Raw genomic sequence first — 27040 nt, forward strand, 5'->3', positions numbered from 1 at the left:
CTATAAAAATAAATCTTGTAAAAAATGGAGTAATATTTTGTTTGACCATATATTAAAGTCACGTGGGTTGGCTACATAATGGAGGTGTTAAAATATAATTGTAATACACCCTTTGTTAAGCCATTGAAATAGTATTTTATGTATAAAGGATTTTCAAAAATGGTTATTATTCAGAGCGGGCGCTATGGTGCAGTGGTAACACTGTCTGTCTACAAATCAAGGGGTCGTGAGTTCGATCCCCCGCTACTCCACTGAACGAATAAATGACTAAAAGACTGACAAAACCAGGACATAGACACATAATGACGGCAACGATAGAAACAAGAGAAGACCTTAACGAACAGGAAACAAGTACCGAAAGTACAAGACCGAAGACGACTACCGATAACAGAAGGAAGAACGGAGACAATAACTGACAACAAGCGGACATAGACGAGGACCGCTAACAGAAGAACAGAGACAGTGACCGATAACAGGACAACTGACAACAAGCGAAAAGAGACGAGGACCGATAACAGAAGAACTGACAATAAACGAACAGAGACGTCGACCGATAACAGAAGGATTGGCAACAAGACAACGGAAACGAGGATTGATAACAGATTAGACGGGGATCGATAACAGAGACAGAAGAATTGACAACAAGAAAACGGAGACCAGGACTGATTCCAGAAGAAAAGATACGAGAAACAATGACAGGAGAACGGAGAAGAAAGAAGACGAGAACCGATAACAGAGCAGGACAGGGACAGATAACAGAAGAAACAAAGACAACGGAGACGAGGATTGAAAAACGTCTAACATACACGAGGACTGATGACAGAAGAATGAAAACTGGGATCGATAACAGAGACAGGAACCGATGGCAGAAGAATTGACAACAAGAAAACTAATTACAGAAGAATAGAGGCGAGAACGGATGGCAGAAGAACGGAGAAGAACGAAAACGAGAACCGATAACAGAAAAACAGAACATCTAACAACAAAAGAACTGCGGTCAGGACCGATTTCAGAAGAGAAAGTCACGACCAGACAAAAGAACTGACAGCAGAAAAATGCGACGAGAATCGATAACAGAAGAACGAAGACGACGACCGATAACAGAACAATGAACACCAAAATCAAAGAATACTTAAGAGTAATTAATATATATTGCACGCACGCGTTTTAACCCCTTCAGACATACGCTGTGTAAATAAGTAGGCATCTATATGCTTGCATAGAGTGCCAGATAAAATACATGAAAGCTCTGTATCTAGCAGATAGGGCAGTGCGTAAATGCCTTAAAGGAACTCCACTGAGGTTTAAAAGTCTAAAAACATAACATTTGAAATTTGAAATGAGCTGGGGCACTTTAAACAGTAATATATGCAAAGATATTTAAGAAATATACTTTGAAATAAATTGAAAATCGTATTTTTATGTTTTTCTTAAACTTATCTGAGTGAAAAGCGTTTAAACGTTTTTCAGTTTGGGTCAGTTTTTTACAATTTGAATAATTATTCTGGAAAAACGGTGTGCGCGAATGATCTGAAATTTTGCATAAAGATTAGTGGTCTAAACCAACATCAAATGGTGCAATTATCTGGAAAAAATATTTTCAGTCCCATCATGTCAAATAACCTCAGTGGAGTCCCTTTAAAGTTTTCAGTACTATCTTTAATATTACTTCTATATTACTATTATATTGGCCTATAGAGAAATGTCTGCCATCTTGGATTTTTCGGCCATATTGGATTGTTTTGGTTTTTTTTAATTCTGTTTTGGTGTCTAATTTGTATTTACCTAAACATGCTTTGTGACAAATTTCAGGCTTTTCCTTTCCTTAACAGTTTTATTTGATATATCATCCATTTACGATGAAGAAATTTGGGTCATTTTAAATGGCCATTTCAATGGTCAAGATCAAGCTTTTCAATTTGGTATCCACCTTTATCGGATTCAGCATACCTTAAATACGTAAAATACACCAAGATACCACTTGTACTACAAAATGCCTCTAGCTTCTTATAGGGAGCCAAATTCTCAAAATCCGTCCTGAATAATATGCCCCACTTGAATAAAAGAATGAATAAACTATGTATGTGAAGCTGAATTCACAGCTCTAGTAAAGTTGGTATTTTCTTATGAAAACTGCCGTATTGTGACACCTATAGTGTGTACAATTTTAAACATAGCATATCTACTTTGTGTGGAGTCAAAACATGTTTATTTTACATTTACAAAGAGACTGTGTAGCATTTATCAATATTTCCTAATATCAAATTTGAGCATGTATATCTTTAACAAAGGCAAACGTACAAACAATAATATAAAAAAGGTTTTGATAGTTTGTTACCCAAACAATAGATATATTTATGTATCTATACATGTACGTATGTTTCCATAAAATTCGAAAAGTGTGTGCTCTATGATTTTTTACTCAAAGTGAGACGGAAATCTGCACGTCAAGAGAATAAATTTATCACTTTTACTGCATTTAGCGCCATTTTGACACCGTTACATCTCATAACAATCTTTCTTGTCAGTCCCGTCATGCTTTGTTTATTAACTGCAGAACTGTTGTAACGGGTTTTTTTTTCATTTCCGGTCAAATGCAAATCGTCATGCTTTGTTTATTAACTGCAGAACTGTTGTAACGGTTTTTTTTTTCATTTCCGGTAAAATGCAAATCTTTATTTTCTCTTTTTTTATTTGCTTTTGATTGTTTTCTTTTTTTATCCGAAACGATATATATAATTCCCAATTGCTGAAAAAACACAAAAAACAACAACAACAAATAGACAAGAAACAAAGCAAATATAAAATCTTAAAAAGAAATCCACTCATACTATTTCTTCCTTCCATCACTGTAGATTGATAAAATCTTAAGTTTTATAACATTCAAAATTGCAATAATATAAAAACAAGCAAACTATCTTTTAAAATATGGCCAATGAAATTCCAAGATTTCAGTTTGAATTTTTAAACTGACCAATGCAAACTCTTCTTTTCAGTTATTTCGTTTTAATTTCACAGGAGGTACAAGTGGAATTAGACAGCCTACGGTCGAAGAAAAGGTTTATTTTACTTAAGTAGGCAAGAAGTTAACAAAATGAAAACCATTTGTTGCTGGATTTGTGAACGCATACGAAAAAAACAAGGTGCGTTTCCATTAATTAAAATACGTGTCAGCAATTGCTTATTAATGGCATCATAATTAAGACTGAAAGCATTTTTGTAACTTGGAATATTAGCATAAATAAGTAAAAACAGGTCGTTGGTACATAAATGGTTACCTTAAAGATACATAAAGTTTCTAAAACCATGATCTGATGTTGAATAGAATGATCGTTATGGTATTGTATTTTTTGTATTAAAGGCACATTATGCCTCAGAATATTTTTACCTCTTTAGAAATAGCAAATAGCAAACATAAATTTTGTTATGTGTAAATAATGGCTTGAGAGAATGTTAGATGCTTGTAACATGAAGAAAGTAGCGATCAATTTGAATTAATTTGTCGTAAGATTAGCGAAATGTAAACAAAGCAGTATTTTGACTTCCATACAAAATACTAATTCAATATAACTATATAAAAAGCAAAAAAGCAACAGATAAAAATGTGTTCAGGTTATTGGCCAATGTGTAACATTTTGGATACTATGAAAGTACGCAAAAATTAAAGAGCATGTGAGAAATTAAATCAAAAGCATTTCTGAGGTATAATTAGTCTTTAAAAAGGAATGAAAACAAAATTATATTTATTTAGTATATCATTTATGCAAATAAATTACTTCAGGCATTTCTTTCCAGTGCGCGTTTCATTCTATATGATAAAAATTAATGTGGTAATGCTAGTCTTTAATTCTGTGCCTTTATGCTAATTTAAATGATGATGATGATAATGATGGTGATGATGGCGAAGAAGTTGTTGTTTTTGTTGTTGTTATTGTTGTTGTTGATGATGATGCGTGATGATGATGATGGCGAAGCAATATCGGTTTGGTAAGTAGAATATCATAAACACCTTTAATAAGTCAATAACCTCTGTGTTTTTGCAGGTGTTATGTTGATTTAAACGCCTATCAAGGGAAGGCAGTTTACATATTAATCACAAATGCATCAACTGTAATTAATGAGGTATCTATTGAAGTTCATAACATCATTATGCATCATTATGCAAATTTGCGATGTCGTTTGTTGTATCAATCTATTTATATACCAAGATGAAAATATCAGTATGAAAAAAAGATATTTGCAGTAATAAATGCAAAACAATGGTTCAACTAAACTACACCGTTTTTGTTTTTAGTTGTTGTTTTTTTTTTACTTTATTTATTTTTTATAATTATTTTTTAATTTATTATTGTTTGTTTGTTGCTTTTTTTTTGTTATTTTTTTAATTTATTAATTTTTGTCTATTTATTAATTATTTATTTATTCAATTTTTTTATTTATTTTTTTAATTTTTTGGGTAATAAAACTCTATTCGATCAATTTACGTTAGCAAAAAGAAAAAAAAAACACAAAGTTCACTTGCATTGTACGGAGACTAACATAAATTATATGGTAAAATAGAGAAATTAAGAATCCTTAAAGAAAGCCCAAAACGGCAAAATTGAAAATGTTGCAGGCTCTGTTTAATTGAGCCTGTTCACGGAGCAAACTACCGTCCACGCCCCCTAGCACCGGCTTGTGCAGAATTCAACATTTAAACATGAAACATGAAATAAAGTAGTCCGGAACTTGTTTTTCTAACAATGTGAGGTATTTGTTCTTTGTTTAACTAAATTCCAACTCTAAACCTAACCCTTAACTCTACACTTAACCTAATGCGTTCCTAAACCTAAACTCAACTTAATGTCTATAAAATCTTAGGCTCCTTAAGACTCTAGAAGGAAAGTCTAAAGTCCCGAGGTCTACATCGCCCTCACTTTGCATTGGCTCAGTTATAACACTGACCGATAAGTTAAGTAAACCGGAGTACACTCACACACACACGCTCATAACGAGGTAAACTGGGGGCTATAAAATGTTAAAATACTCTTTGTACATAGAATGACCGACAAAAAAGTGCTGAAGTATACGAATATATATAAAACAATGTATAAGCACAATAATCAAACTTAAATAAAAATGACAAAATAACGAAAGGTGTGACTGCTCTTATCCAAATATGCGGAAAGTAATATTTCAACTTTCCGCTCATTTTGATTTGACAAGATTGTTGAAAGAAATGAAACACATATAAATTGCTATTTTGCATATGTTAACATTTCATTTATTACGCGCACACGCATGTAGAATAATAAATTCAAATATTCTTTATGAAATACAACAAGGCAACGATACAGAGTTAAAATAATTGTCACAACGTACTGACTTCGAATAGAGCTTAAACAAGTCAAAGATTGAAGTAAAATGCTTCCAAATTCGGAATTATTACTATTCATTACCAGCTTTTTATGCCTAGACGAATATATAAGTAAGAAAAAGGTAATTGTTGAATCCGTGTTCAACAATGCATTTTGTTGGGTTTTTATTCACGCCAGGAGAATGAAATATGCGCATGAAGACAGAATATTTATGGCTTTTGCAGGCTTTTCACAAATTGGACGACAAAATGATGATATTTGCTAATAGCTTCTTGTCACTTAATTATGATGATTTGCGACATTTAAATTTATTGCTTGCATTGTTCTTTTCGCTATTTCTGTATTTCCGGTAAAATGAAAATCTAGTTTTTTTCACTTCCAGTTAAAGGTCCATTATGCCTCAGAAAAACTTTGAATTTTATTTCTCAAAAGTTGCTTTTAATATTTGTGTACTTTGTAACATTCTCTAAACCATAATTTAAACATTTTATAATTTATGTCAGCCCCTTTCTAAAGAAGTAGGAAATTATTTGTTTCTGAGACATAGTGTCCCTTTAATATACGAGAAAACGCATAACTCTAATTGCACAATGCCACAAACAACGTTACTTTCTAATGGTGGGTGGGCATCACCCTTAGCTTGTTTCCGGCAACGGATTCTAGCCATGCAACTAGTGCACATCCGGTCTGCGCAGTCATTACTTACTATTGCATTCTCCCTAAAATGATGATTGGTTTTGTCCAGGATGAAAGATGGACGAGTTCATTATAGAAATTTAGCGTTGCAAGGTTTATAAAGCGAACCATGCACAACTACATAACTACATGTGTATAGATATGACCAAATCACATAGTTTTTTGTGTCATTATTCGAAGAATAAGAAAAAACGGCTAAAAACATCAACATTTTTTATTATCATTTTTTTTAATGTTAGATGTTTAAGTTTTTCATAACATTCTAGATAACTGTCAGAGTTCGTGAAGTTATAAAAGCACAAGATAATAGTATGGCAGTTTTCCCGAATTTTAGAAAATGTTGTACAAAATACCCCATGCATTATGTATAAACTCCACAAAGATGAGTTAGCAAAACCAAAATATCTTAAATATTTCACTTATTTAATAAAATAATAAACGTAAAATAGATTAAAAAATTCCTTTTATTTGCATGCTTTGACGAAAGCTGTCGTAGAATGCACGAGCGCATTCACTATCAAATATGTTTAAAACAAATACCTACTAACAATTAAACGAACTGTGTATTTTAACAAAATCATATTATGAACTGCATACACTTCGTAATGGATATGAGTCAGCAAAATCATCGATAACCATTTTCATTTATTTGCATCCTATTTACTTAAATAGAAACTTATATGTTTCAGTAAAACAACTTCTTTAATAAAAACAGTAATTGTGTCATGGAAAAGATTTTATAACATAACTAGTCTGATCTTTCAAATCTGTCGTATTGTGTCACGGATTTATAAATCCGTGACTGCGTGAGTTATCAGTATATGTTTGTGCAAACGTTTAAAATAATATACATGTATTTTTACTGTAACCTGGAAAAAAGACATTGTAATTAACTTTAATAACACAAGTCAAATCAACAACAATTTTTGTGGCGGCATGGTCGATTGGTAAACGCATCGGTCTAGAAATCTAAAGATCACTGGCCACATGGGTTCAAACCACTGAAGCCGTTGGTTCCTTGAGCAAGAAACTTTACACTCATTGCCCAGGACTGATTGGTTCCAGGAGCGGATTCGAATGTTTGTCTAGAAGCTGAAAGCTTCCAACACAAACTATTTAAAATAAATTCTGTATAAATTTGCTTTTATTTTAGTTTGGATAAGGTTGACAGAAATGGCACGTTGTAGATGTGTTTCGCTTGCAGGACAAACAATAACTGACCTATTGAAAATACAATTGAAAAGTCTTGAACATTGTTTAACAAATAATGCATACATTAAAAAGGGACACTACTGAGTTTTGTTGTTGTTCTTGTTGTTCTTGTTGTTTTTACATTACGGGACTGGAAATAATTATGTACCATTTGACCAAAAACATTTGTGGGAAAAAACATCAGATCATTCGCTCTTACTATTTTGACACAATTCCTATTTTAATTTTGAAAAATGACCCTGACTGAAAAGCGTCCAAACACATTTACTAAGAATTGCACAAAAAAGACGATGTTCAATTTAATTCTTAGTATATTTCATTATTATCTTCTGTATATTTCTCCGCTCTAAGCGCCATAGGTCATCTACGTACGTAAGAAATTCATATTTTATGTTTTAATGAATTTGGACCTTAGTGAAGTTCCTTTAACTGTGACATGCTATTCAAACAATACATGTAGATCTGGGCAATGTCAAACATGGTATGCATGTAAATGTGACATGTTTTCTCAATCAGGTCTATAATGGACTAACTATGAATGATTTTATCACATTGTGATCACTCAATTCAAATAACTTTAAATAATAAACCAATATATTCAATGGGAATCAAATGAATGGGATTAATAATAGTCGTAACAGATGACATTTAATACTAAGAAAAAACAATGCATGGATTGAACTGAAATGCAAACCAATTGTTGAATATTTATATTTAATATATATAAATAAGTTTTGATTTTTGTTGAATAATTATTGTCAAAAATGCCAAATGTGTATCATAATAAAATTTACGACGCACTAAAGTTGATGTATGACATAGCAAGAACTTCCAGTGGTATAGTGTGCTCGACTTTTCCCAGTGCTTAAATAAGAACATGGAAAATGTCGGAATTCACAGAGTAAGATTTCATTCAAAAATAGACCTGGCATAATTATGAGTCTCGAAAATTAACCTAGTACATTTATTGTTAAATTTAAAGTGAAAACAGTCACAAGTTCTGGAGGCTGATTTTTCAAGAAAATATTTATTAAAACAGTTTCGAAGTTAAAAAAGGGCTAAAACTCTCTTTTCAAAATACACGTTAAAGTTATTATTCTTGGTCAGTAACCTTCCAAATGACACGAAATAAGTCTCAAGTGAATTGCCTTAGTAATTTTAAAGACATAATTTTTTAAACAATAAATTTTAAAAGCTCAGAACTGAGAGTGGGTTGTTTCGCGACTAGAACCCTCTAAAAGACATATCACCGTGGGTTGTGTAAGTTTTATTGTATTCCCCGAGGCTATCACTGTGGGTTTTAATGTGACAAGAACCCTCTAAAAGCCATATCACCGTGGGTTGTGACATTTCTACTGTATTCCCTGAGACTATCACCGTAGGTTTTAATTTGGCCATAACCCACTAAAATCCCTATCACAGTGGGTTGTATCAGCTTTACTGTATCCCCGAGGCTATCACTGTGGGGTTTATTGCTACTAGAACCTTATTAAAGGCCTATCAACTTGGGTTGCGACATTTTTACTGTATTCTTTGAGGCTATCACCGTGGTTTTTATTGCTACTAGAAACATCTAAAAGGCCCATCACCGTGGGTTGTGACAACTTTACTGTATTCCCCAAGGCTATTACCGTGGGTTTTATTGCTACTTCAACCCTCTAAAAGGCCTATCACCGTGGGTTGTGACATTTTTACTGTATTCCCCAAAACTATCACCGTGGGTTTTATTGTTACTAGAACCCTCTGAAAGGCCTGTCACCGTGGGTTTTATTGCTACTTCAACCCTCTAAAAGGCCTATCACTGTGGGTTGTATCAGTTTTACTGTATTTCCCAAGGCTATCACCGTGGGTTTTATTGTTACTAGAACCCTCTGAAAGGCCTATCACCGTGGGTTTTTATTGCTACTAAAACCCTCTAAAAAAGCCTATCACCGTGTGTTTTTATTGCTACTAAAACCCTCTAAAAAGCCTATCACCGTGGGTTTTATTGATACTAGAAACCTCTAAAAGGCCTATCACCGTGGGTTTATTGCAAATAACCCTTTTAAAGGCCTATCACCGTGGGTTTATTGCTACTATAACCCTCTAAAAGGCCTATCACCATGGGTTTTATTGCTACTAAAACCCTCTAAAAGGCCTATCACCGTAGGTTTTATTGCTACTAAAACCCTCTAAAAGGCCTTTCACTATAAGTTTCATTGAGACCAGAACCCTCAAAGAACAATTTCACCTGGTTGTTTCAGTTTTACAACATTCCCCAAGGCTATCACCTTTGGTTAACTTGTGATAAGAACCCTCTTAAAGGCATATTTGTGACATTGACCTGAGAAAAGTCAAACCTGCACTCTGCACATTGTCTTATTATGTTTAACATTTTTTCCAAATAGTTTCAATTTCCTTTCACCGGTTCAAAAGATACAGACAAGACATGAAAACTCCTTTAGAAGTCTATACAAATTAATTGATCCCCGGGGCGAGCCAATTTTGATCGTAGAAAGTCCTAACTTGTGATCTGCACACCGTCTCAATATAAGTAAAATTTCTGCTAAAAAGTTTTTATTTCTTTTTATTGATTCCAAAGGTACAGAGCGGACACAAAACTGAAACATAATGACCGAGACCTTGACCTGAGAAAGGTCACACCTGTGCTCTGCACATCGTCTCATTATGGTTAACATTTCTGCCAAGTACTTTCAATTTACTTCCACCGGTTCAAAAGATACAGACCGTACACAAAAACCTGCTAACAGACAGACGGATGGACAACCAGTTGCATAACAATAACTGCTGAAATTATTTTGGGCATAAAAATGGTTAAACTTGTCATACCATACTTTGGTTTTTTTGTTTTATTTTACTTTAGTTGAACATTTCCAACAACACTAGTATATCTCTTTTAAATTCTCACATAAATTTCATTATATTTTTATGCCTAAAATGCACAAAATTTAGCCATTTAATCCACCTTTTTAGAAAATTTGGTGAAGGTCATCCAAACCAACCTACAGATGGGGCTCACCACCCTGAATCAGGCCCTGTTATTAGCAAACAAGGTCTGGTATATGGGCTGATAGACCTGCAACTTGCAAAACAATTCACCCCCAAGTTCTGAAAACTGGGGCATAATTCATGTTACTGATCTTTTCCAAAAATCACAAGATTTTGATTCTATAATTTGAGCTATGGGACCAAACAATTTTTGAAAGGAAATCATGCAGACAAAGCATATATGAATATACCTTACCATCTAGGCAGTAAAGAAAACACAATGTTGACATCATAGGCATATACTTTTTGTTTTCAATTTTGATACCAATGTTACAAACCAAAGGTCCCAACATTGGAAGTTTACGCAGAGTTTACAAGGCAGACAAAATATTTTGAGTTGTCCCAGTTTAACCTAAAATCAAATTAAAACTTTTAAGCTTTAACATTGAAGGGCATCAGGGCGCCTTCATGCAATATCGAAGGTACAAGTAGGTATGCGAGTATAACCATGATCCTTCTTGTAAGTTAGCTGGATAGCTTCCTCCCATGAATAAAGTCCAAAGTCCCTGGTGGTATTTCAGACCCACAGTAATGGATGACCAAATGTTTGACCCACACAAAGATTATAATAGCTAATTTTCAAAAGATATATGTAGCCATGGAGTTTTATATATCTGCAGTAAGTATCTGGTGCAGCCTTGTGTAATAAAAAAAAAATATATTAAAACATTTCAGTATTTTATTATGAAAAAGAGAGAAATAATGCCTTCAATGAAATGACCCATGTGTTGCAGTCTCATATGAACTTTTTAATGAAATGATAAATGTCATGTACTCTGAACGTTTGTAAAAATAGTCTGTTAATTATGTCACTGGTCCTTGAACTATTTTCTCACACTGCTGTTAACCATCACAACATACTGAGGTGACAAATCTTATCACTTGTGTTTATTCCCCTGAAATAAGGCAAGTATCATAATTATTATCATCCTCATCATAATAATCATCATCATCATCTTCATTATCATCATCTCCATTATCATAATTATCATCATCTTCTTCTTCATTATCATCTTCATTATCATCATCTCCATTATCATTATTATCATATTCATTATCATAATTATCATCATCTTCTTCATTATCATCATAATTATCATCATCTTAATTTTTATAATTATCATGATTATCATCATCATCTTCATTATTATCACCATCTTCATTATTATTATCATAATAATCTTCATTATTATCATCATCTTTATTATCATAATTATCATCATCATCTGCTTCATTATGATGATGTTTATCATAATCATCATCTTCATTATCAAAGTCATTATTTTATTAGGTTTTAAGGTCACAATGACACTGTAAGATTATATGACCCCTTTCCAGCTTTACTGATTAGATATTAGATTAGTAGTCTTCCCCTGCAATATATCAGGAATAAGCTGGCAGAGGAGAACCATCACTATTCTGTAAGCTAATCGGATAACTGTCAAATGCACAGCATGCTCGAATATTCTCAGAACTTCAGAGTTAAACAAGATCCAAGATAATGCAAAAGCCAAGATAATGCAGATTTTTTTTCAAGTTATAAAAATGGCCATAATTCTGTCAAAATCCATGTTAGAGTTATGGGCCTTAAACAGTCACCTCTAATCATGCTCTCAAATATGTGTGTTCCCTTCAGCAGTTTTGGAGATACCAACTTGCATGCAAAAACTTAACCAAAATCTGACGACAGTGCCAACTTGGTAGTACAGTACGCTCACCGCGGGTTTTGCTTTTTCCGCGATACCACCGCGGACGATATTTTTTTATCGCGGACAAACGCGGGGGTTCGTCCGCGATGAGAAGCCTAATTTCCCCGCGATCCCCGGTGTTCAGTTGTTTCCACCGCGGACAAAATTCTGACGACCGTTCTTCATTTATCGATAAAATCAGTCACCCGTTTCCCGCGGGGGAACGCCATGGTCAGTTGCTCCAAATATATTAGACGTTTTATTATTTTTGACGTCATCTTTTTTACACAATGACTTGAAAATTGACCACAATCGTCTCCTTAAATGTTATTATACGTTAAATTATTTGAACGGAATTTGAAATAAAAATAATTACAGCTGTACCTGTTTTTGTTGTTGTTTTTAATATTTTTGTTATATTAAACGTCCACAAAACTATTCGTCCACATACCAATATTTTTACAACTGAAATCACACAAATATTGTACCAGAAAATGCGACTCTTGTCGCATTGACTGTCTTAAGGAAGACATTTTACAGTGTAGAAAGTTATGATTAAGACAATTTATGACTACAGCTATTGCTAGATTTTTTTTCTGAGAATGAGATAACTGTCGAATATGTTTATATAAATCTTTGATTTAGATTAACTAGCCAATGAAAAACATTTGCTCCATTAGGTAATTTTGAGAACAACTCGGAACTTCAAAGCATTTTCAATTTATAGTAACAAACAACTAACGATTATAACTGCCATATGCTCGTTTGCCTTATATACATGTTTGTACATGCATACTATTCATAATAAAATAACAAAAGTATAACGTCAAGTTTAACAAAATTCTGCAAAAAAATCTATAAAAAAATAAAAAAGAACAAGCAAACACACTACTAAAACAAAAATGAAAATAAACTTCAACAGTTGATACAAACTTCAAAACATATACATTACGCTCACACCTGTAATTAGATAAATCAAAATATCATTTAATGTATATTTTGGTGAAATAAACGCTTTCTTTTAATGTTCGAAATAAAATATAAGACTTTATGATCATCATGCAAATAAACAGAAACAGTAAAACGCATCTGACAATTGAAAGAGACGTCCTGGAATATTGCCTGAATAAAATTGTTGAGGGTTACGTTTTCAAAGTTTTTAAATAAGAAACAAAAGCTGGCATATAAATTGTTGTAGTATCTTTTTCATAAGTGTCATATGCCGAATTTTTCATTATTTGACTTCAAGTTTCTCACTTCCATGAAGTTGCGACGACAATGATTTATCTTGATGTCGAATACATATTATACATTACCCAACACAATAAGAAGAAGAACAAGAAAAACACTGCATTTGTACATGTACCTTTATTACAACAAAAAAGAAAGAAAACAAACAAATTTTACATATAGTTACATGTACAGTACATGTTACAGTACATGTACGTACGTATACTGATGTTTAAACATTTTCAATTTTGCCGTGTTGGGCTTTCTTTAGGGATTTTGTTTTTATCTATGTTAAATACAGTAATTAATTTTTAAAATTTAAGGTTTCCACCGCGTTGACCTGTGTTTGACCGCCGCGTTCCTCCGCAATTTACCACTGCGTTCCGCGGGGGAAACGGTTTCAGCCGCCGATTTATGTCCGCGGTGGTGAAAATTTTCTGTCATATTGGTGTCAAAATAATCTCTAAATCCAAGTGGCTAAATAATCACATGATTTCTCACCTTTAATTTATCCAGTTCTGATTTATATGAATGCACTTTTGATCTTTCTTTCTCTAAATCTGCTGTAAGTTCCGATACCTGAAAATATCCAACATATTGTCAAAAGATAACAATTTATTATTTACAAAATATTGCCAAATTTTACTATCTATTATTCTAATATAAAATGCCAAAGACAAGTCCTTAGTCACCCTGGTCTCATGTATCCCTTTGTAATACTAGTAATGGGAATTTGAACTTTGGGACAAAATGAATTGGTGGTAATTTCCCCAACTCACATTGACAATCCCGTGGTAAAATTTCTATCAAAAACTTGCACACAATAGTACATCTACCTTGACTCTTTTGCAAAGCAGCAGAGACTGGAGAAGTAGGAAGATAAATTTAAAACACTGCTTATTTATTCCATCCATCTGACCACAGTACACAACTTTTTGGTAATAACACATCAAAAGAGAAGATCATTTGAACTCATATATCAAATCATTTTCTGTGCTTCAAAAGCATGAGATTATAATGAGGAATGATCCAGGTTCATTGGTACATACAACATATGTCATATGGTGACTTCCTAGATTTATTTGCTTAGGAAGATGTCAGGTGCCTCTCTGTGTATTGTTTTAGTGAGCACCTAGCTACCTTTAGTACACTAGCTTGATACTTGATCACTATCTCACAAGACAAATTTTTATTTTAAATTAAACTGTACCCATTACCAAATGTTTTCCTACATTTAAAGGCACATTATACCTCAGAAATGACAATTATTTTTTTTTTTTTCATTAGAAGGTGCAAACATTTGTCTAGTCATGTTTTAATAATGGATTATAGCATATTTAAATGTTTATAACCGAAAGTAAATAGTGATGCAAGTAAAATAATTTGTCAAAAAAGTATCAAAGTAAACAAAATGATATTTTGACTTCCATCCAAAAGTACTAAATTTTTTTTGTAAGTCACTAACTGTACTTATTGCCACAAAGCAAAATATGGCCAATGAATATTTTTTGGATATTGTAAAAGGACACCAAAAATAAAAAGTTTTTGTGATAAATAAAAATAAAAGCATTTTGGAGGCTAAATGGGCCTTTAATATGAAGTTTAAAGATGTATTACCTGTTCTGTAAGCTCATCTCTCATCCCATTTAATTGATCAACCTGCATTAATACCTCCGCTTTGTCTTTCACTGAAAACATGAATAGAAAATTTATATACTACTTTTTTAGCATTTATTATCCCTTACCACTCTATGTATCTTGAATGGACTCATCCGTCTTTTTATCTGGACAAGACCATTTATCATTTTCAGGGAAAATTTCGAAAACATGTATACTCCAACTTTGTTTTATCGGCACAACTCTATTACCGACGTACTCTTCAGTATTTTGTCATGTGCAGTCATGCCTCATTCAATCAGAAATGTAATGGTTAGTTGAATTTGTTCTGCATCACACAAAATATTAATTATTAAATTCATTAATGAAATTCAATGCAGACAAAAAGGAAACATTAGGTATGTCGATATTAAGGAGTCCCATGGTACTGCCTTAAAAACAAACAGTGCAGACCATGATAAGACAGCACCAAATGTGCTGGCTGATTTAGGTCTGCACTGGTCACATGTGTAAATCAGTTGATGCTATAGACTGAGGGTTAAAGATATATTAGGAACAAAATTTTGGACACTTCAAAGTTCAAGACTAGGTAAATTTAATTGCTAGCAACAGAAAGATGTAGAAACAGAACAAATTTGTGAAAACAAAGCTTCTCAGTGGCTGACATTATATACTTACTTTCACCTTGAGCTAAAATTACACACAACTGTTTATTTCTTTTCTTTACTTGTTTCAATTCTTCCTAAAATGTACATAAATTCAGAGTAAGGAACAAAATTTACATGATACATAATCCTGAACTTTAAAACACTTTATATATAATCATCAATATCTTATTTTCTAGTCATGGGCTTTGCTGCAATGACATGTACATTATAAAAATACATAGTGCAATACAATTAAAATCCATAACTGGTCTAAAAGCCTTTATTTATAGACATGTTTAACAGTATTATCTAATTCTAGATATTTCAAAACTTCCGGAGGTATATATACTAGCTCGAAATGGATTTTGTTTCCTTAGATTGTCTATTAGGTAGTTTTTATCTAAACACTGCCTGTTTATACATGTTTATACAAATGCCACTCCTCTCACAGGGTTAAACTCTATTGCAAAACAAGTTTTTACAACTTATATTAATCATTTTCGAGTCCTGAAACTAACCAGTAATGCCATATAAAGAATCATGGTCATGGCCCTAATAGGGCTTGAACCCACGATCCCGGGTTGAGAGGCAGATACCTTTACGCCCTTCATATGACTGAAGAAAATGACTGACATACAATACATTTTTTTTTTACCTCTTGTTTTTTCATTGTTGCTTTTAAAAACTGTATTTCTTTTTCCATCCTTGATATCTGTTCCTGATACTTGGCTGTGATAACTGATTCCGCTGCATATTGCTGTAAACAATGAAAAAAATAGTTAAACTAAAATTTAAAAACAAGTATCTTATTCAAACTTGTAACATGAAATGTACCCTTCACATTTCCAAGGTTAAGTTGTTATGGTTGCCAACTTCAAATCACTTGCCTCTTATCACTGTGGATTCTAATCAGTCAAAGACATTAGACTTTATTTCATCAGAAAGTCAGTGTTTCTTCTCAGACCCTTGTTAGGCCTGAAAAAAGTCCTTAAACAAGCATCTGTGTAGCCGAAAGTCGCCATATGACATTTACAGTGGTAATGTGACTTAAAAATCATATTAAATAAACCAATAGCCAATTTAAACAAGAACGTGTTTGTTAAACAAAAATGCCCCCGGCTCAGATTCAGATTCTTGTCAGTAGCAATACTTCAAAAAATGTTTACCCATTCACTCAGTTATGGACAGAAACATCGCCAAAAAATTGTAAACACAAGTTATATAGCTTGACAAAGTCATGGCATTTTGTAATTGTGAAAAATATTAGTTGCCAAGTCATTGCCCAGACTTGTGAAGTTGAAAAAAATATTCAACTTCATGCAAGTTATCTTCCTACCAAATATGAAATACATCTGTCATTAAATAAAGGCTGTATGGGCAAAAGTGTAAAAATCTATTTTGAGCACTGGTGACCTTGATCAAACTGACCCCTAACTCTATCCAAAAGAAGAATGACATGTAAGTTATCTTCCTACCAAATATGAAATACATCTGTCAATAAATAAAGGCTGTATGGGCAAAAGTGTAAAAATCTATTTTTAGCACTTGTGACCTTGACCCAACTGACCCCTTACTCCATCCAAAGGAAGAATACCATGCAAGTTATCTTCCTACCAAATATGAAATACATCTGTCAATAAATAAAAGCTGTATGGGCAAAAGTGTAAAAATCTATTTTTAGCACAAGTGACCTTGACCCACTGATCCCTACCCCAATCAAAAGGATGAATACCATGCAAGTTATCTTCCTACCAAATATAAAATATGTCTGTCACTTAATAAAGGCTGTATGGGCAAATGTGTGAAATCTATTTTTAGCACTGGTGACCTTGACCCAACTGACCACTAACTCCATCAAAGTTCATGTTTCTATCAATTATAAATAACATCTGTCTATAGAATAAGGTCAATACACCTTTAAAAATGTAAAAATCTATTTTTAACATTGGTGACCTTGACATTGGTTACATTGCCCTTGACCCAAATGACCCCATACTTCACCCAAAGAAGGAGGTGTTTGTATTAAACTAAGACATCAACTAAAAAATAAAGGCTGTATGAGCAAAAAGGTTTATATTTATTTTTTAAACCAGTGACCTTGACCTTGACCCTAGAGACCGCTTACTCAAAAAAAATTAGAGGACCATCAAAGGTATCCACCTACTAAATATGAAAGATATCAGTAAAGAAATTAAGCAATTAGGAGAAATTTAAGATAAATCCAACTTGCCGAAATAGGTTAACCAGACAAGGCCCTATTTTCAAAGTGTAAAAAGGGAAATAACTGGGAAATATGGATGACACAGTTATATAACTTGGCAATATCATGTGCTTTGTATTAATAAGTAAGTGTGGAAATTATAAAGCCATTAGTATAGATAGAACTTAAAATATTTCCAACTTGCTGTTTTAGGTTAACCATTATTCATTTTCTAAGTGCTGAAAAGGGCAATAACTTGGTAAATATGAAAGCCAGAGTTATGAAACTTGCCCAGATCATGTACTTTGTATTGATTAGTAAGTGTGTAAACATAGAAGCCATTGGTACAGGTAGAACTTAAGAAAAATCCAACTTGCCGTTCTAGGTTAACCTCGTACGGACAGACCACAGGACAGTTATTATGTGGCTACTCTATTGTTCTCTCTATTGTTCTTTTTTGCCACGCAAAAGAAAATAGCCACATAAAAGCATTACGGAATGAATGACATCAAAGAGAAAGAACAGTTACCTATTGTCCCTCTAGCCACATAATTACTCTCCTGTGAGTGCAGACGGACGGACAGACGGACGGACGGTTCAATTACTATATGCCCGGGGGCATAAAAATGAGTAGACAGGCCAGCCTTCAAATCTGTGGGTGATATAACCAGATATAACTCGCCCTTACTATACTGGAACGAAAAGTTTTTAGCCTTTCCCACCAGTATAGAATCTTTTCAGATTGCACCAATGGCAGACTTTCTTCAAATTTTCATCCTGATATACCAAAAAAAAAAACAAATAATAGACTGTTCCAAAAATTGCATGCTGGACAAGTCCATTTTAGAAATTCTGCAGGTTATGGGTAAGAATTTACCTTTTTATATTCTTCTTGCATTTTTTCTTGCCTGAGTATTCTACTGACATCATCTTCTACTGTATCGAAAAACTTTGTATCCGAGGCTGACGGAGGCACTTTAGTTGCTGAGGCTGATGAGTGGGGAGTATCAAGTTCTAAAATATAGACAAATTCTCTATTAGAAAAAAAATTAACAAGGATTTTTGTTTTATTCATTTAATATGCAATTTTATCACAAAAACATATATCCCTTGTTTTCAATGAAATATTACCATTACATATATGTTAAACAAGACCACCACATGCATTATTAATGCTTGTTTGTTAAAACTTTCTAAGTTAAAAAGGGATGCAATTCCAAAAATATTCCTCCCAGAATTATGCCCCTTGACTAACAACTGCAACTTGTCATGATAAGCAAGTGGTGCCCTAATGATGAAGGTGTCTGACACTCGACCCAGGGATCATGGGTTCGAGTCTTAATGGTGGATCGGGACCATGTTTTTTTATAAGACACCAGTATTCATAACATGTCAATCAAGGAAGCCGGCCCGAGACTGGTTTGAAGCAGTTGCAAACAGTTTTCTTTACAATTATGCTTGGATAAATAATGTTTAAACTAACAGTTTATTAAAAATATCTTAAAACTTCTGCATGCGTGTTTACCATCTATATGAGTTTTCTTTTCCTCTGATTGTCTATTAAATTCTTCAAGGGACATAGCCTGTTTCTCTTTCTTTTTCTTCTTTTTGCTCTCTTTTGCATCACCATCACCTTTGGGTTTGTCTGTGCCATTTTTAACTTGCTATGGATACAAAAATATATAGGAGTTTACAAATTAATGATAACTAGAAATGTGTCCATAGGACACGGGTGCCCCCACCGCGCCACTGTTCTGTCAATCTTTTTACTAAGTCAAGGGAAATAACTCTACAAATACTGGATAAATCCACAAGCAAAACCCCAGGTGCAAATCTAAAATATGCTGAGCAACCTGCCCATAAGGTTTAATGACTATGTCAAATCCTTTTTGAGAAACTTGCAACACAAGTTGAAAATTGCAAAAATTTTCTAAGTGAAGGGCAATAACTCTAAAAATACTTAATAAATCCAGACGAAAATACCTGGTGCACAAATGCACATGCTGATCAACATTCCTGTAAAGTACATGACTCTAGGTCAAATACTTTTTGAGTTATGTGTGACACATGTTGAAAATTGCCAAATTTTACTAACTCAAGGGCAATAACTCTGAAAATACTAATAATATCCAGAAGAAAATACCCAGGTGCACAACTACACATGCTGATCAACATTCCTGTAAAGTTTCATGGCTCTAGGTCAAATACTTTTTGAGTTACGTGCGACACAAGTTGAAAATTGCAAAATTTTACTAAGTCAAGGGCAATAACTCTGAAAATAGTAAGAATATCCACACGAAAATACCCAGGTGCACAACTACACATGCTGATCAACATTCCTGTAAAGTTTCATGACTCTAGGTAAAATACTTTTTGAGTTACATGCGACACAAGTTGAAAATTGCAAATTTAACTAAGTCAAGGGCAATAACTCTGAAAATACTAAAAATATCCAGATGAAAATACCCAGGTGCACAACTACACATGCTGATCAACATTCCTGTAAAGTTTCATGACTCTAGGTCAAATACTTTTTGAGTTACGTGCGACACAAAAGTGAACGGACGGACGGACAGACGGACAAGGGTAAATCTAAATGCCCGCCACTAACGTGGGGGCACAACAAAAAAGCAATCTTTTATTTTATTTATACATTGAGATGCAACAATTACTATAATATCAAAATGAAACAGTGAAATTCTTCATTATACATGTATATAAGCATACATGTAATTAATAAAGCTAATAAGAGCTGCTAGACTATTCTCAGTGCTTAATAGTAAGTACTACAAGAGCCTGGATGATCAAATGTAAAATTTCTAACTTCAAAAAGCTCATAATTCTGTCAAGTGAAGTATAATAGCTCTCCATAATCTTCCAAGGAATATTGCAAAACTATATCAAAGTTAATGTAGTCCTTTGAAATGTAGGGCTGGATCAATATACCGGTAAATCGGTATTTATCGATTTTCCGTTTTTCAATACGGTACGGTTATCAGGTTTTAGCTATACCAATACAAAGGGAGACAACCTAATAAAAAAGTGTAACTTATAAACATGATGGCTTTACATTAAAACTATCGTCTTTAAAATGTCCACACAAAAGTCAAAAGTGTGGAATTTTCTCTAAAGTAAATGTTAAGAAGGCCCTCAGCAATATTTGAAAGGCTGTATTGATTAGTTCAGGTGGAACAACGAATGTGTCAATACACAAAATGACGGATAAATCCGTGACAAAATTTATCCGGCCATTCAATCTCCTATTCTAACACTGGTAAAAAATACTTTCAGGTCGGCAGTAGTTTGTATTAGACCAAAAACATTTACTTGTAATTTAATCAAACACATATTGTTAACACATAAATCCTACAAATTTATTGATTTTCCAAGATGTAGTTTACTAACTAAATAAATGTGACTGCGCGAAGACGTAGCTAAACACCGTTTCCCGGTACGTTACGGATTACGACACCACAACATCATTACATGATATTTATATTTTTATTGTAATTTTACCGTTTAAGATAGAAAAAACATGATTTGTTAGAAAATTTTCAATGTTCCAATACTTTCTCAGCGTATATATTTCAAATTCTACAAAAATTTGATTTTATTATAAAGATCTTATAATTTAGAACAGTTGACTTGTAGACAGTACTAGACTCCTGTCATAATAAATAGTGATGTTTTGATTATTTTCTGCGTTAACTTTTCCTAGTATCTACATAATTATATTTTTGCATTGAATTATTTCTCTACAAAGCTTTTTATTTTTTTTTTCAAAATAATTGTTTTATCTAAAAAAGGGGCCATCATGTCATTTTCAAAATATTATCTCAAATGTACTAATTAAGGTACCTATGCACCTGCTTTGTATTATATATCATCATTAACAAAGTCAAAATCTAAAACAGATATAAGAAAGATTCAATAATATTTCACCAGGGCATCTATGAAATGTAAATAGTACTTTTAATAAGTACATCCTAACAATGAAGCATCATTGTACTGTATCGTCAATACGTATTGTGTATCGTTGGTCTGTATCGCAATACGTATCGTATCGGAAATTTCTGATCAATACCCAGCCCTATTGAAATGTCACTGGCAAATATATCATAATTATACAATTTCAGATCTGAAAGCTACATGTAGACATAGTATAAGAACTTATCATGTTAAACTTGGAATGTCTCTCTTAATTTTAAATTAATATATCTAAAATGGATCTATGTAATCCAATCCAATATAAATTCCCAATCTCTATCCTATCTATTTTAACAGGACCAGTCATCTATTTAAGCGGAAATTTCAAAGTATCTACTGATTGAAAAGCAAACCTTCCAGCTAATCTTAATCTGGACTGGTCACATGGGTTGATTTTGTAGGCATCAGCAGGATAAGTGTTTAGAGATGTTCAAAAAATTCAAGACTTATTTTCTTCATTTATTAACTTTCAATGTTCTTTATAGAAAAGGTGCAAACTGTAAGTTTTCAAAGAAAACATACCTGTTTTGTTTGTTCACTTTCTAGTTTGCTCATTAAAAGGGCCTGTTCTAAATCCTTCTCAAACGTGTCAGCAGCAAACTGAAACAGAAAATTTTAATATAAACTATAATAAAGTAAAATTAAAATCACTGTGTTATAATACAAGTATATCGGTCAATACTTTCAAAAAGAAAGAGAAACTAATTAATGCAATTTTTTCCGCATTTTTTACATTGAAAGATGCAACAGTTACCGTAGAAAATGAAACACTTAAAACATATGTGAGGTTTGAGGATTTACCGTAAATCTAAAACATTAAGCATAAATAAATATTGCAAACAGTTCATGAAAATTTTACTTTCATATCTACTGCTTGATTGACTAAAGAAAATAAGTAGACATGAAAGACAATACAAGGGCATTTTTTTCAAGATATCTCTTAGTTGAATCTTACATTGAAAACAAAAACATTTCATTACTCTTTTCTTCAATTAAGGTATAACATGTTAAACATATGTAGAAAATATATAGAGTTCAACAACTCAGTTGGAATATAATTGGACTTATCGAAAAAGCTGCAGTTTATTATATGCATAATGCAAAACCGTAAATCAAAGACCTTTTGTCAAAAATATTGGTTACCTCAGCATCCATCTTCTGCCATTCATTCCACTGTTTGTCTGGCACTTTTCCACCATTGACTTGATGATGCTCTGATCCGGAGTGAGTGTGATTTCTGGAAGGCACACCAAAGGCTAAGTGCTTCAACTGAAAAAAATAAGAGATAAGTTAATTAACTTTCATCTTACTTTCTTTGAAGATGACATTAAAAAAATAATACTGCCATCTTAATATAACTATATAACTGAAACACAGATATAAGGCCATGCCCAGAGACATAAAAATATTGAAGGGGTACTGTTTGTGAATATTAAACCGCTGTTGTGAGATATTTAATCAAACACCTGTTGTCAAATGGATGATTGTTGCTGAAGATTATGCCATTAATAATTACACCATTGAAAGAATGCCTTTGTCACAGTTCAGAACTGTTCACTATTTAGAGGAGATAGTATGTAAGTGGCCGGATAGCTCAGTTGATAGAACCGCGGTACAGTATTCCCAGTGTCCAGGGTTCAAGTAGCACATTTTTCTCACCCTGTGACGTTTGGCGCCCAATAGGGGATCAAAACTGTATAAAGCTCTGGGTCGTATTTCACATAGTTCTCTGTACCTATTAGAAATTAGAGGAGGAATATCAATATAGCTGGGGAGAATGTCACATTTTTCTCGCCCTGTGATACTTATGGGATCAGTCTTCACGAAAAACTTTAAAAAGCACAGGACATTCAGGCCAGTAAAATATCAAATCTTACTGGACCTGGTGACTTTTAGCTGGACCAAATACATAGATAGGTAATAAATTGATGGGAACAGGAAAACACTTTATAATGCTTCCCTTGATAATTTTGAAAGAAGCATAATATGTCTTGTATTCTGGGCCATATGTTGACAGCTTAGAAAAATCTTTAAGGACAAATGTTTAGGCAAAATTGATTAGAATTGAACATGAACAAGGCAATTTGCTTCAAACAAATCATTTTCGAAATTTTTACTTAACTCAATAATCACAAAATCATAGCTAAATAATGACCATAATAAACAATGGTTTAATTTCCGTAACTGTATGGTGCGGTACAGAAAATATCCAAGAAAAAAAATGGCGGCCTTCTTCTTCTTCTTCCGGGTAATGTGCTGGAGCATCGTCGCACAATTGTGACTATTTACATGAGTGAAGGGAACATCAAGTGCAGCTAAAAACAGGTTAAAAACATCATGCTCCAGAGTTACTCGTGCAGCGCACCCATCCTCGTCTTGAAGACCTCTAGGGACGGGGCTGTCATCACGACTTTTGGTAGGCTGTTCCAAAGTCAGATCCCAGAAGGAAAGAACGAATACTTGTATGAGTTGACACTGGTGAAGGGTTGTAGGTACCTGTTGGCATGGCCTCGGGTGTGTACTCCAGCAGGGATCAGTATGTGATGGGCTCGGATATCCACCAGGCTAATAATGACTCTGTACATCATCACTGCTTTGGTTTGCTGACGGCGGGCTTCTAGAGTGTCCCAGCTTAGAGCTTCCATCATTGCAGTAACGCTGCTGGTGTAACGATAATCACCTGTGCAGAACCTGGCTGCTCTTAGTTGGCAGTTCTCGAGCTTACTGATGTTGGCCTTGGTGTATGGGTCCCATACTGACGAAGCATACTCGAGCTGAGGTCTAACCAGTGTTTTGTAACATGTCGCCTTGATGTTCTGTGGACAGTGTGATAAGTTTCTGCGTAGAAAGGCAGTGGTGGTGTTCGCCTTCTTTGCAGTAGCCTCAATATGGCTGTTCCAGGAAAGTGTATTGTCAAGTGTGACACCCAGATACTTTGCCTTGTTCGTCTGCTTGAGTGTTTGGCCATGGATGGCATAGGACCAAGTTATCACTTTCCGCTTGTTGGTAATGCGAATCATCTCACACTTGTCGGGATTAAACATCATCAACCAGTCTTGCTCCCACTCTTGTAGGCGGTCAAGATCCTGTTGTAGTGCAATGCTGTCTTCCTCAGAGCTGATGGTCCTATATAGTAGGCAGTCATCTGCGAAGAGGCGTGCTGTGGAGGAGCAATACAATTTAGACATCTATTGCTGTGTTTTGAACATTTAGGACAGAATTGATGGGTTTCATTTGCAAAAAAGGCAAAAAGATCAATCTTTTAGAGAACCCTTCTTCATTATTTTGATGAATTTTTCTTACAATATTTTTTCATGACAAAAAATCTACTGGTTCGTCGGACCACCAACCTTGTCATAATGCACCGGACCGATGCGAATTTAGTGGCCTCGGGCCTCGGACTGGCATTAATTTCGAAGACTGTGGGATCCTTAGCTTATGCAATTTATGTTCACCGCTTGTTGATTTTATAAGTGTACTAGTTTTTTTAGATATTTTTATCCTACATTGGCTCCAGTAAAATTTGCCAATGTAAGATTTTATGTTTATTTGGTGCCATGATTAACGAGCAACAGAAGGAACCCTGCATCAGGCCATTGTTTGGACTAAAGTTTCTTCCTATATCTTTAATTGAATTTACATTTTCTTATTTGTTACATGGTGTTTATCTTAAAATAAAGTTGATGTCCGAACTGCATATCCGAATACTAAATACACTTTTTATACCTTGCAAAGATATCAGACATTACGATACTGCGCTACATGCATAAAACTCGAAGTTCAAAATTAGAAATGTCCAGAAATTGAGTAGTCAAGTACTGTTCTATTTCTGCTTGATTTTGTTGTTGTCTTTTCTTCTTATTTTTCTTTTTCTGCGCCTGGCCGGCATTTTTCTTCCCCGATTGCGCTTCTTTCTTCTGGCTGTCGTCAGAATCGTCATCTTCAATTTTAAGAAGGGCAAACCTTGATGACTTAACTGATGCCATATTTGTGGATATACCGCAAAACAATTTAATTTCTGCTAAAATGGTAAATTGTGCAACTTGTGTGCCAGGTGCAAGGGAGGTAATTTGTGACGTAGTACTTGATTATAAAATATTGGAATTTATTCTAAAATTTAATCGAATATTTGCATACACAATCAAATGTATAGGGCTTGAATAAAATAGTGATTGCCCCCTTTCCCAATACCTACGAGCCAACTATATAACCACTGCTTTAAAATTGATAAGTATTATTATTATTATTATTATTATTATTATTATTAGATCTATTATTATTAAAATACCAGTCTAAATATTTTTACTAACTGCACGGATTTAAATTGACAATTAAATCCGAGCTTACTGTCAAACATCTACTGTAACACAGCATTTAAAGCTGCTTTAAAATGGAAAACATAATTTTAAACACTATTTTGCTGAACATTATTATGCACTGTTTATATATAAAAAAATATACAAACCCTGAACAACACATAACGTTATCTATTAAATTAAGCACAAAAGTGGTGATTATTTACCTTTGTTAGGTAACAAATATTTACTGATTCCAATGGCACATCACTTTCCAGCTCTATTAGTTTTCCTACCTTACTAGCTTGTGATGTGTTCCTAACTGACTATCATTCCCATCGGGTTCTATTTCTTGTCCAGTTGTGCTTGCTTGCATATTTTTATATGCGTCAAAATTTTGATGCAATTATGCGGGAACAATGTGTCACAATTTCTCGGGAAAAGTATAAGAGCTACATTAAAAAATATATGAGCCGTGTCACGACAAAACCAACATAGTGCGTTTGCGACCAGCATGGATCCAGACCAGCCTGCGCATCCGCGCAGTCTGATCAGGATCCATGCTGTTCGCTATCAGTTTCTCTACTTGTAATAGGGTTTGTAAGCAAACAGCATTGATCCTGATCAGACTGCGTGGAAGCGCAGGCTGGTCTGGATCCATGCTGGTCGCAAACGCACTATGTTGGTAATGTCGTGACGCGGCTCATATGTACCATTAAAATCGGCAAAATATTTGCCGTGAACATGGTGAAGGTTGTATTATTCAAATATCGAATGGTATATAAAAAAAGCAGAAAATTCCTCAAGTAATTGGCGCGGCCACATGGTAGCTGTATTATAAGTGTCTGACTCGGCCATTAGCGGCATCCCACTGTTACAGTAAACAAATGTTATATGATCACTCACCTTTTTTTGTTTGTTCTAGAAATTTTCTGCCGATTCCCTGTTCCACTCTGCGGTGTGCACGCTTCAAGGAGATGGAAGAGCACGCGGGAAAGCAAGGCGAAAACATTTGAATTTTAAGTGAATTTGTAAAACTCTCTGATAACGTAAAATTATAATC

At 33.8% G+C, this 27040-nt stretch overlaps 1 protein-coding gene across 1 annotated transcript; it reads right to left on the reverse strand.

Annotated features, from left to right (window-relative positions):
* Positions 1 to 10978: 10978 nt before the first annotated feature.
* Positions 10979 to 25765, reverse strand: LOC132759834 (uncharacterized). Its single transcript, XM_060751694.1, has 12 exons — positions 25502 to 25765; positions 24179 to 24808; positions 23342 to 23417; positions 22826 to 22951; positions 22205 to 22282; positions 19221 to 19359; positions 18573 to 18709; positions 16151 to 16252; positions 15527 to 15590; positions 14849 to 14919; positions 13733 to 13810; positions 10979 to 11209 (listed from the first exon to the last, which is right to left on the reverse strand). Exons 1-12 carry the CDS (start codon positions 25666 to 25668, stop codon positions 11192 to 11194), a joined length of 1686 nt encoding a protein of 561 aa, XP_060607677.1. The 5' UTR covers positions 25669 to 25765; the 3' UTR covers positions 10979 to 11191.
* Between the last annotated feature and the right edge of the window lie 1275 nt (positions 25766 to 27040).

This window comes from Ruditapes philippinarum, unplaced genomic scaffold (genome assembly GCF_026571515.1).
Source record: "Ruditapes philippinarum isolate M1 unplaced genomic scaffold, ASM2657151v2 ctg427_1_1_1_1, whole genome shotgun sequence".
In the NCBI taxonomy this organism is placed as follows: Eukaryota; Metazoa; Mollusca; class Bivalvia; order Venerida; family Veneridae; genus Ruditapes; species Ruditapes philippinarum.

What these genes read in the sequence shown, in the direction of transcription:
- LOC132759834 (XM_060751694.1), bottom strand. Translation starts at nt 25,668, where the DNA reads ATGGCATCAGTTAAGTCATCAAGGTTTGCCCTTCTTAAAATTGAAGAT. An exon ending in AAAGAAAACTCATATAGATG is followed by an intron (nt 18,710 to 19,220) that starts GTAAACACGCAT and finishes TCTATATTTTAG; the next exon opens with AACTTGATACTCCCCACTCA. An exon ending in TGCAAGAAGAATATAAAAAG is followed by an intron (nt 16,253 to 18,572) that starts GTAAATTCTTAC and finishes CATTGTTTACAG; the next exon opens with CAATATGCAGCGGAATCAGT.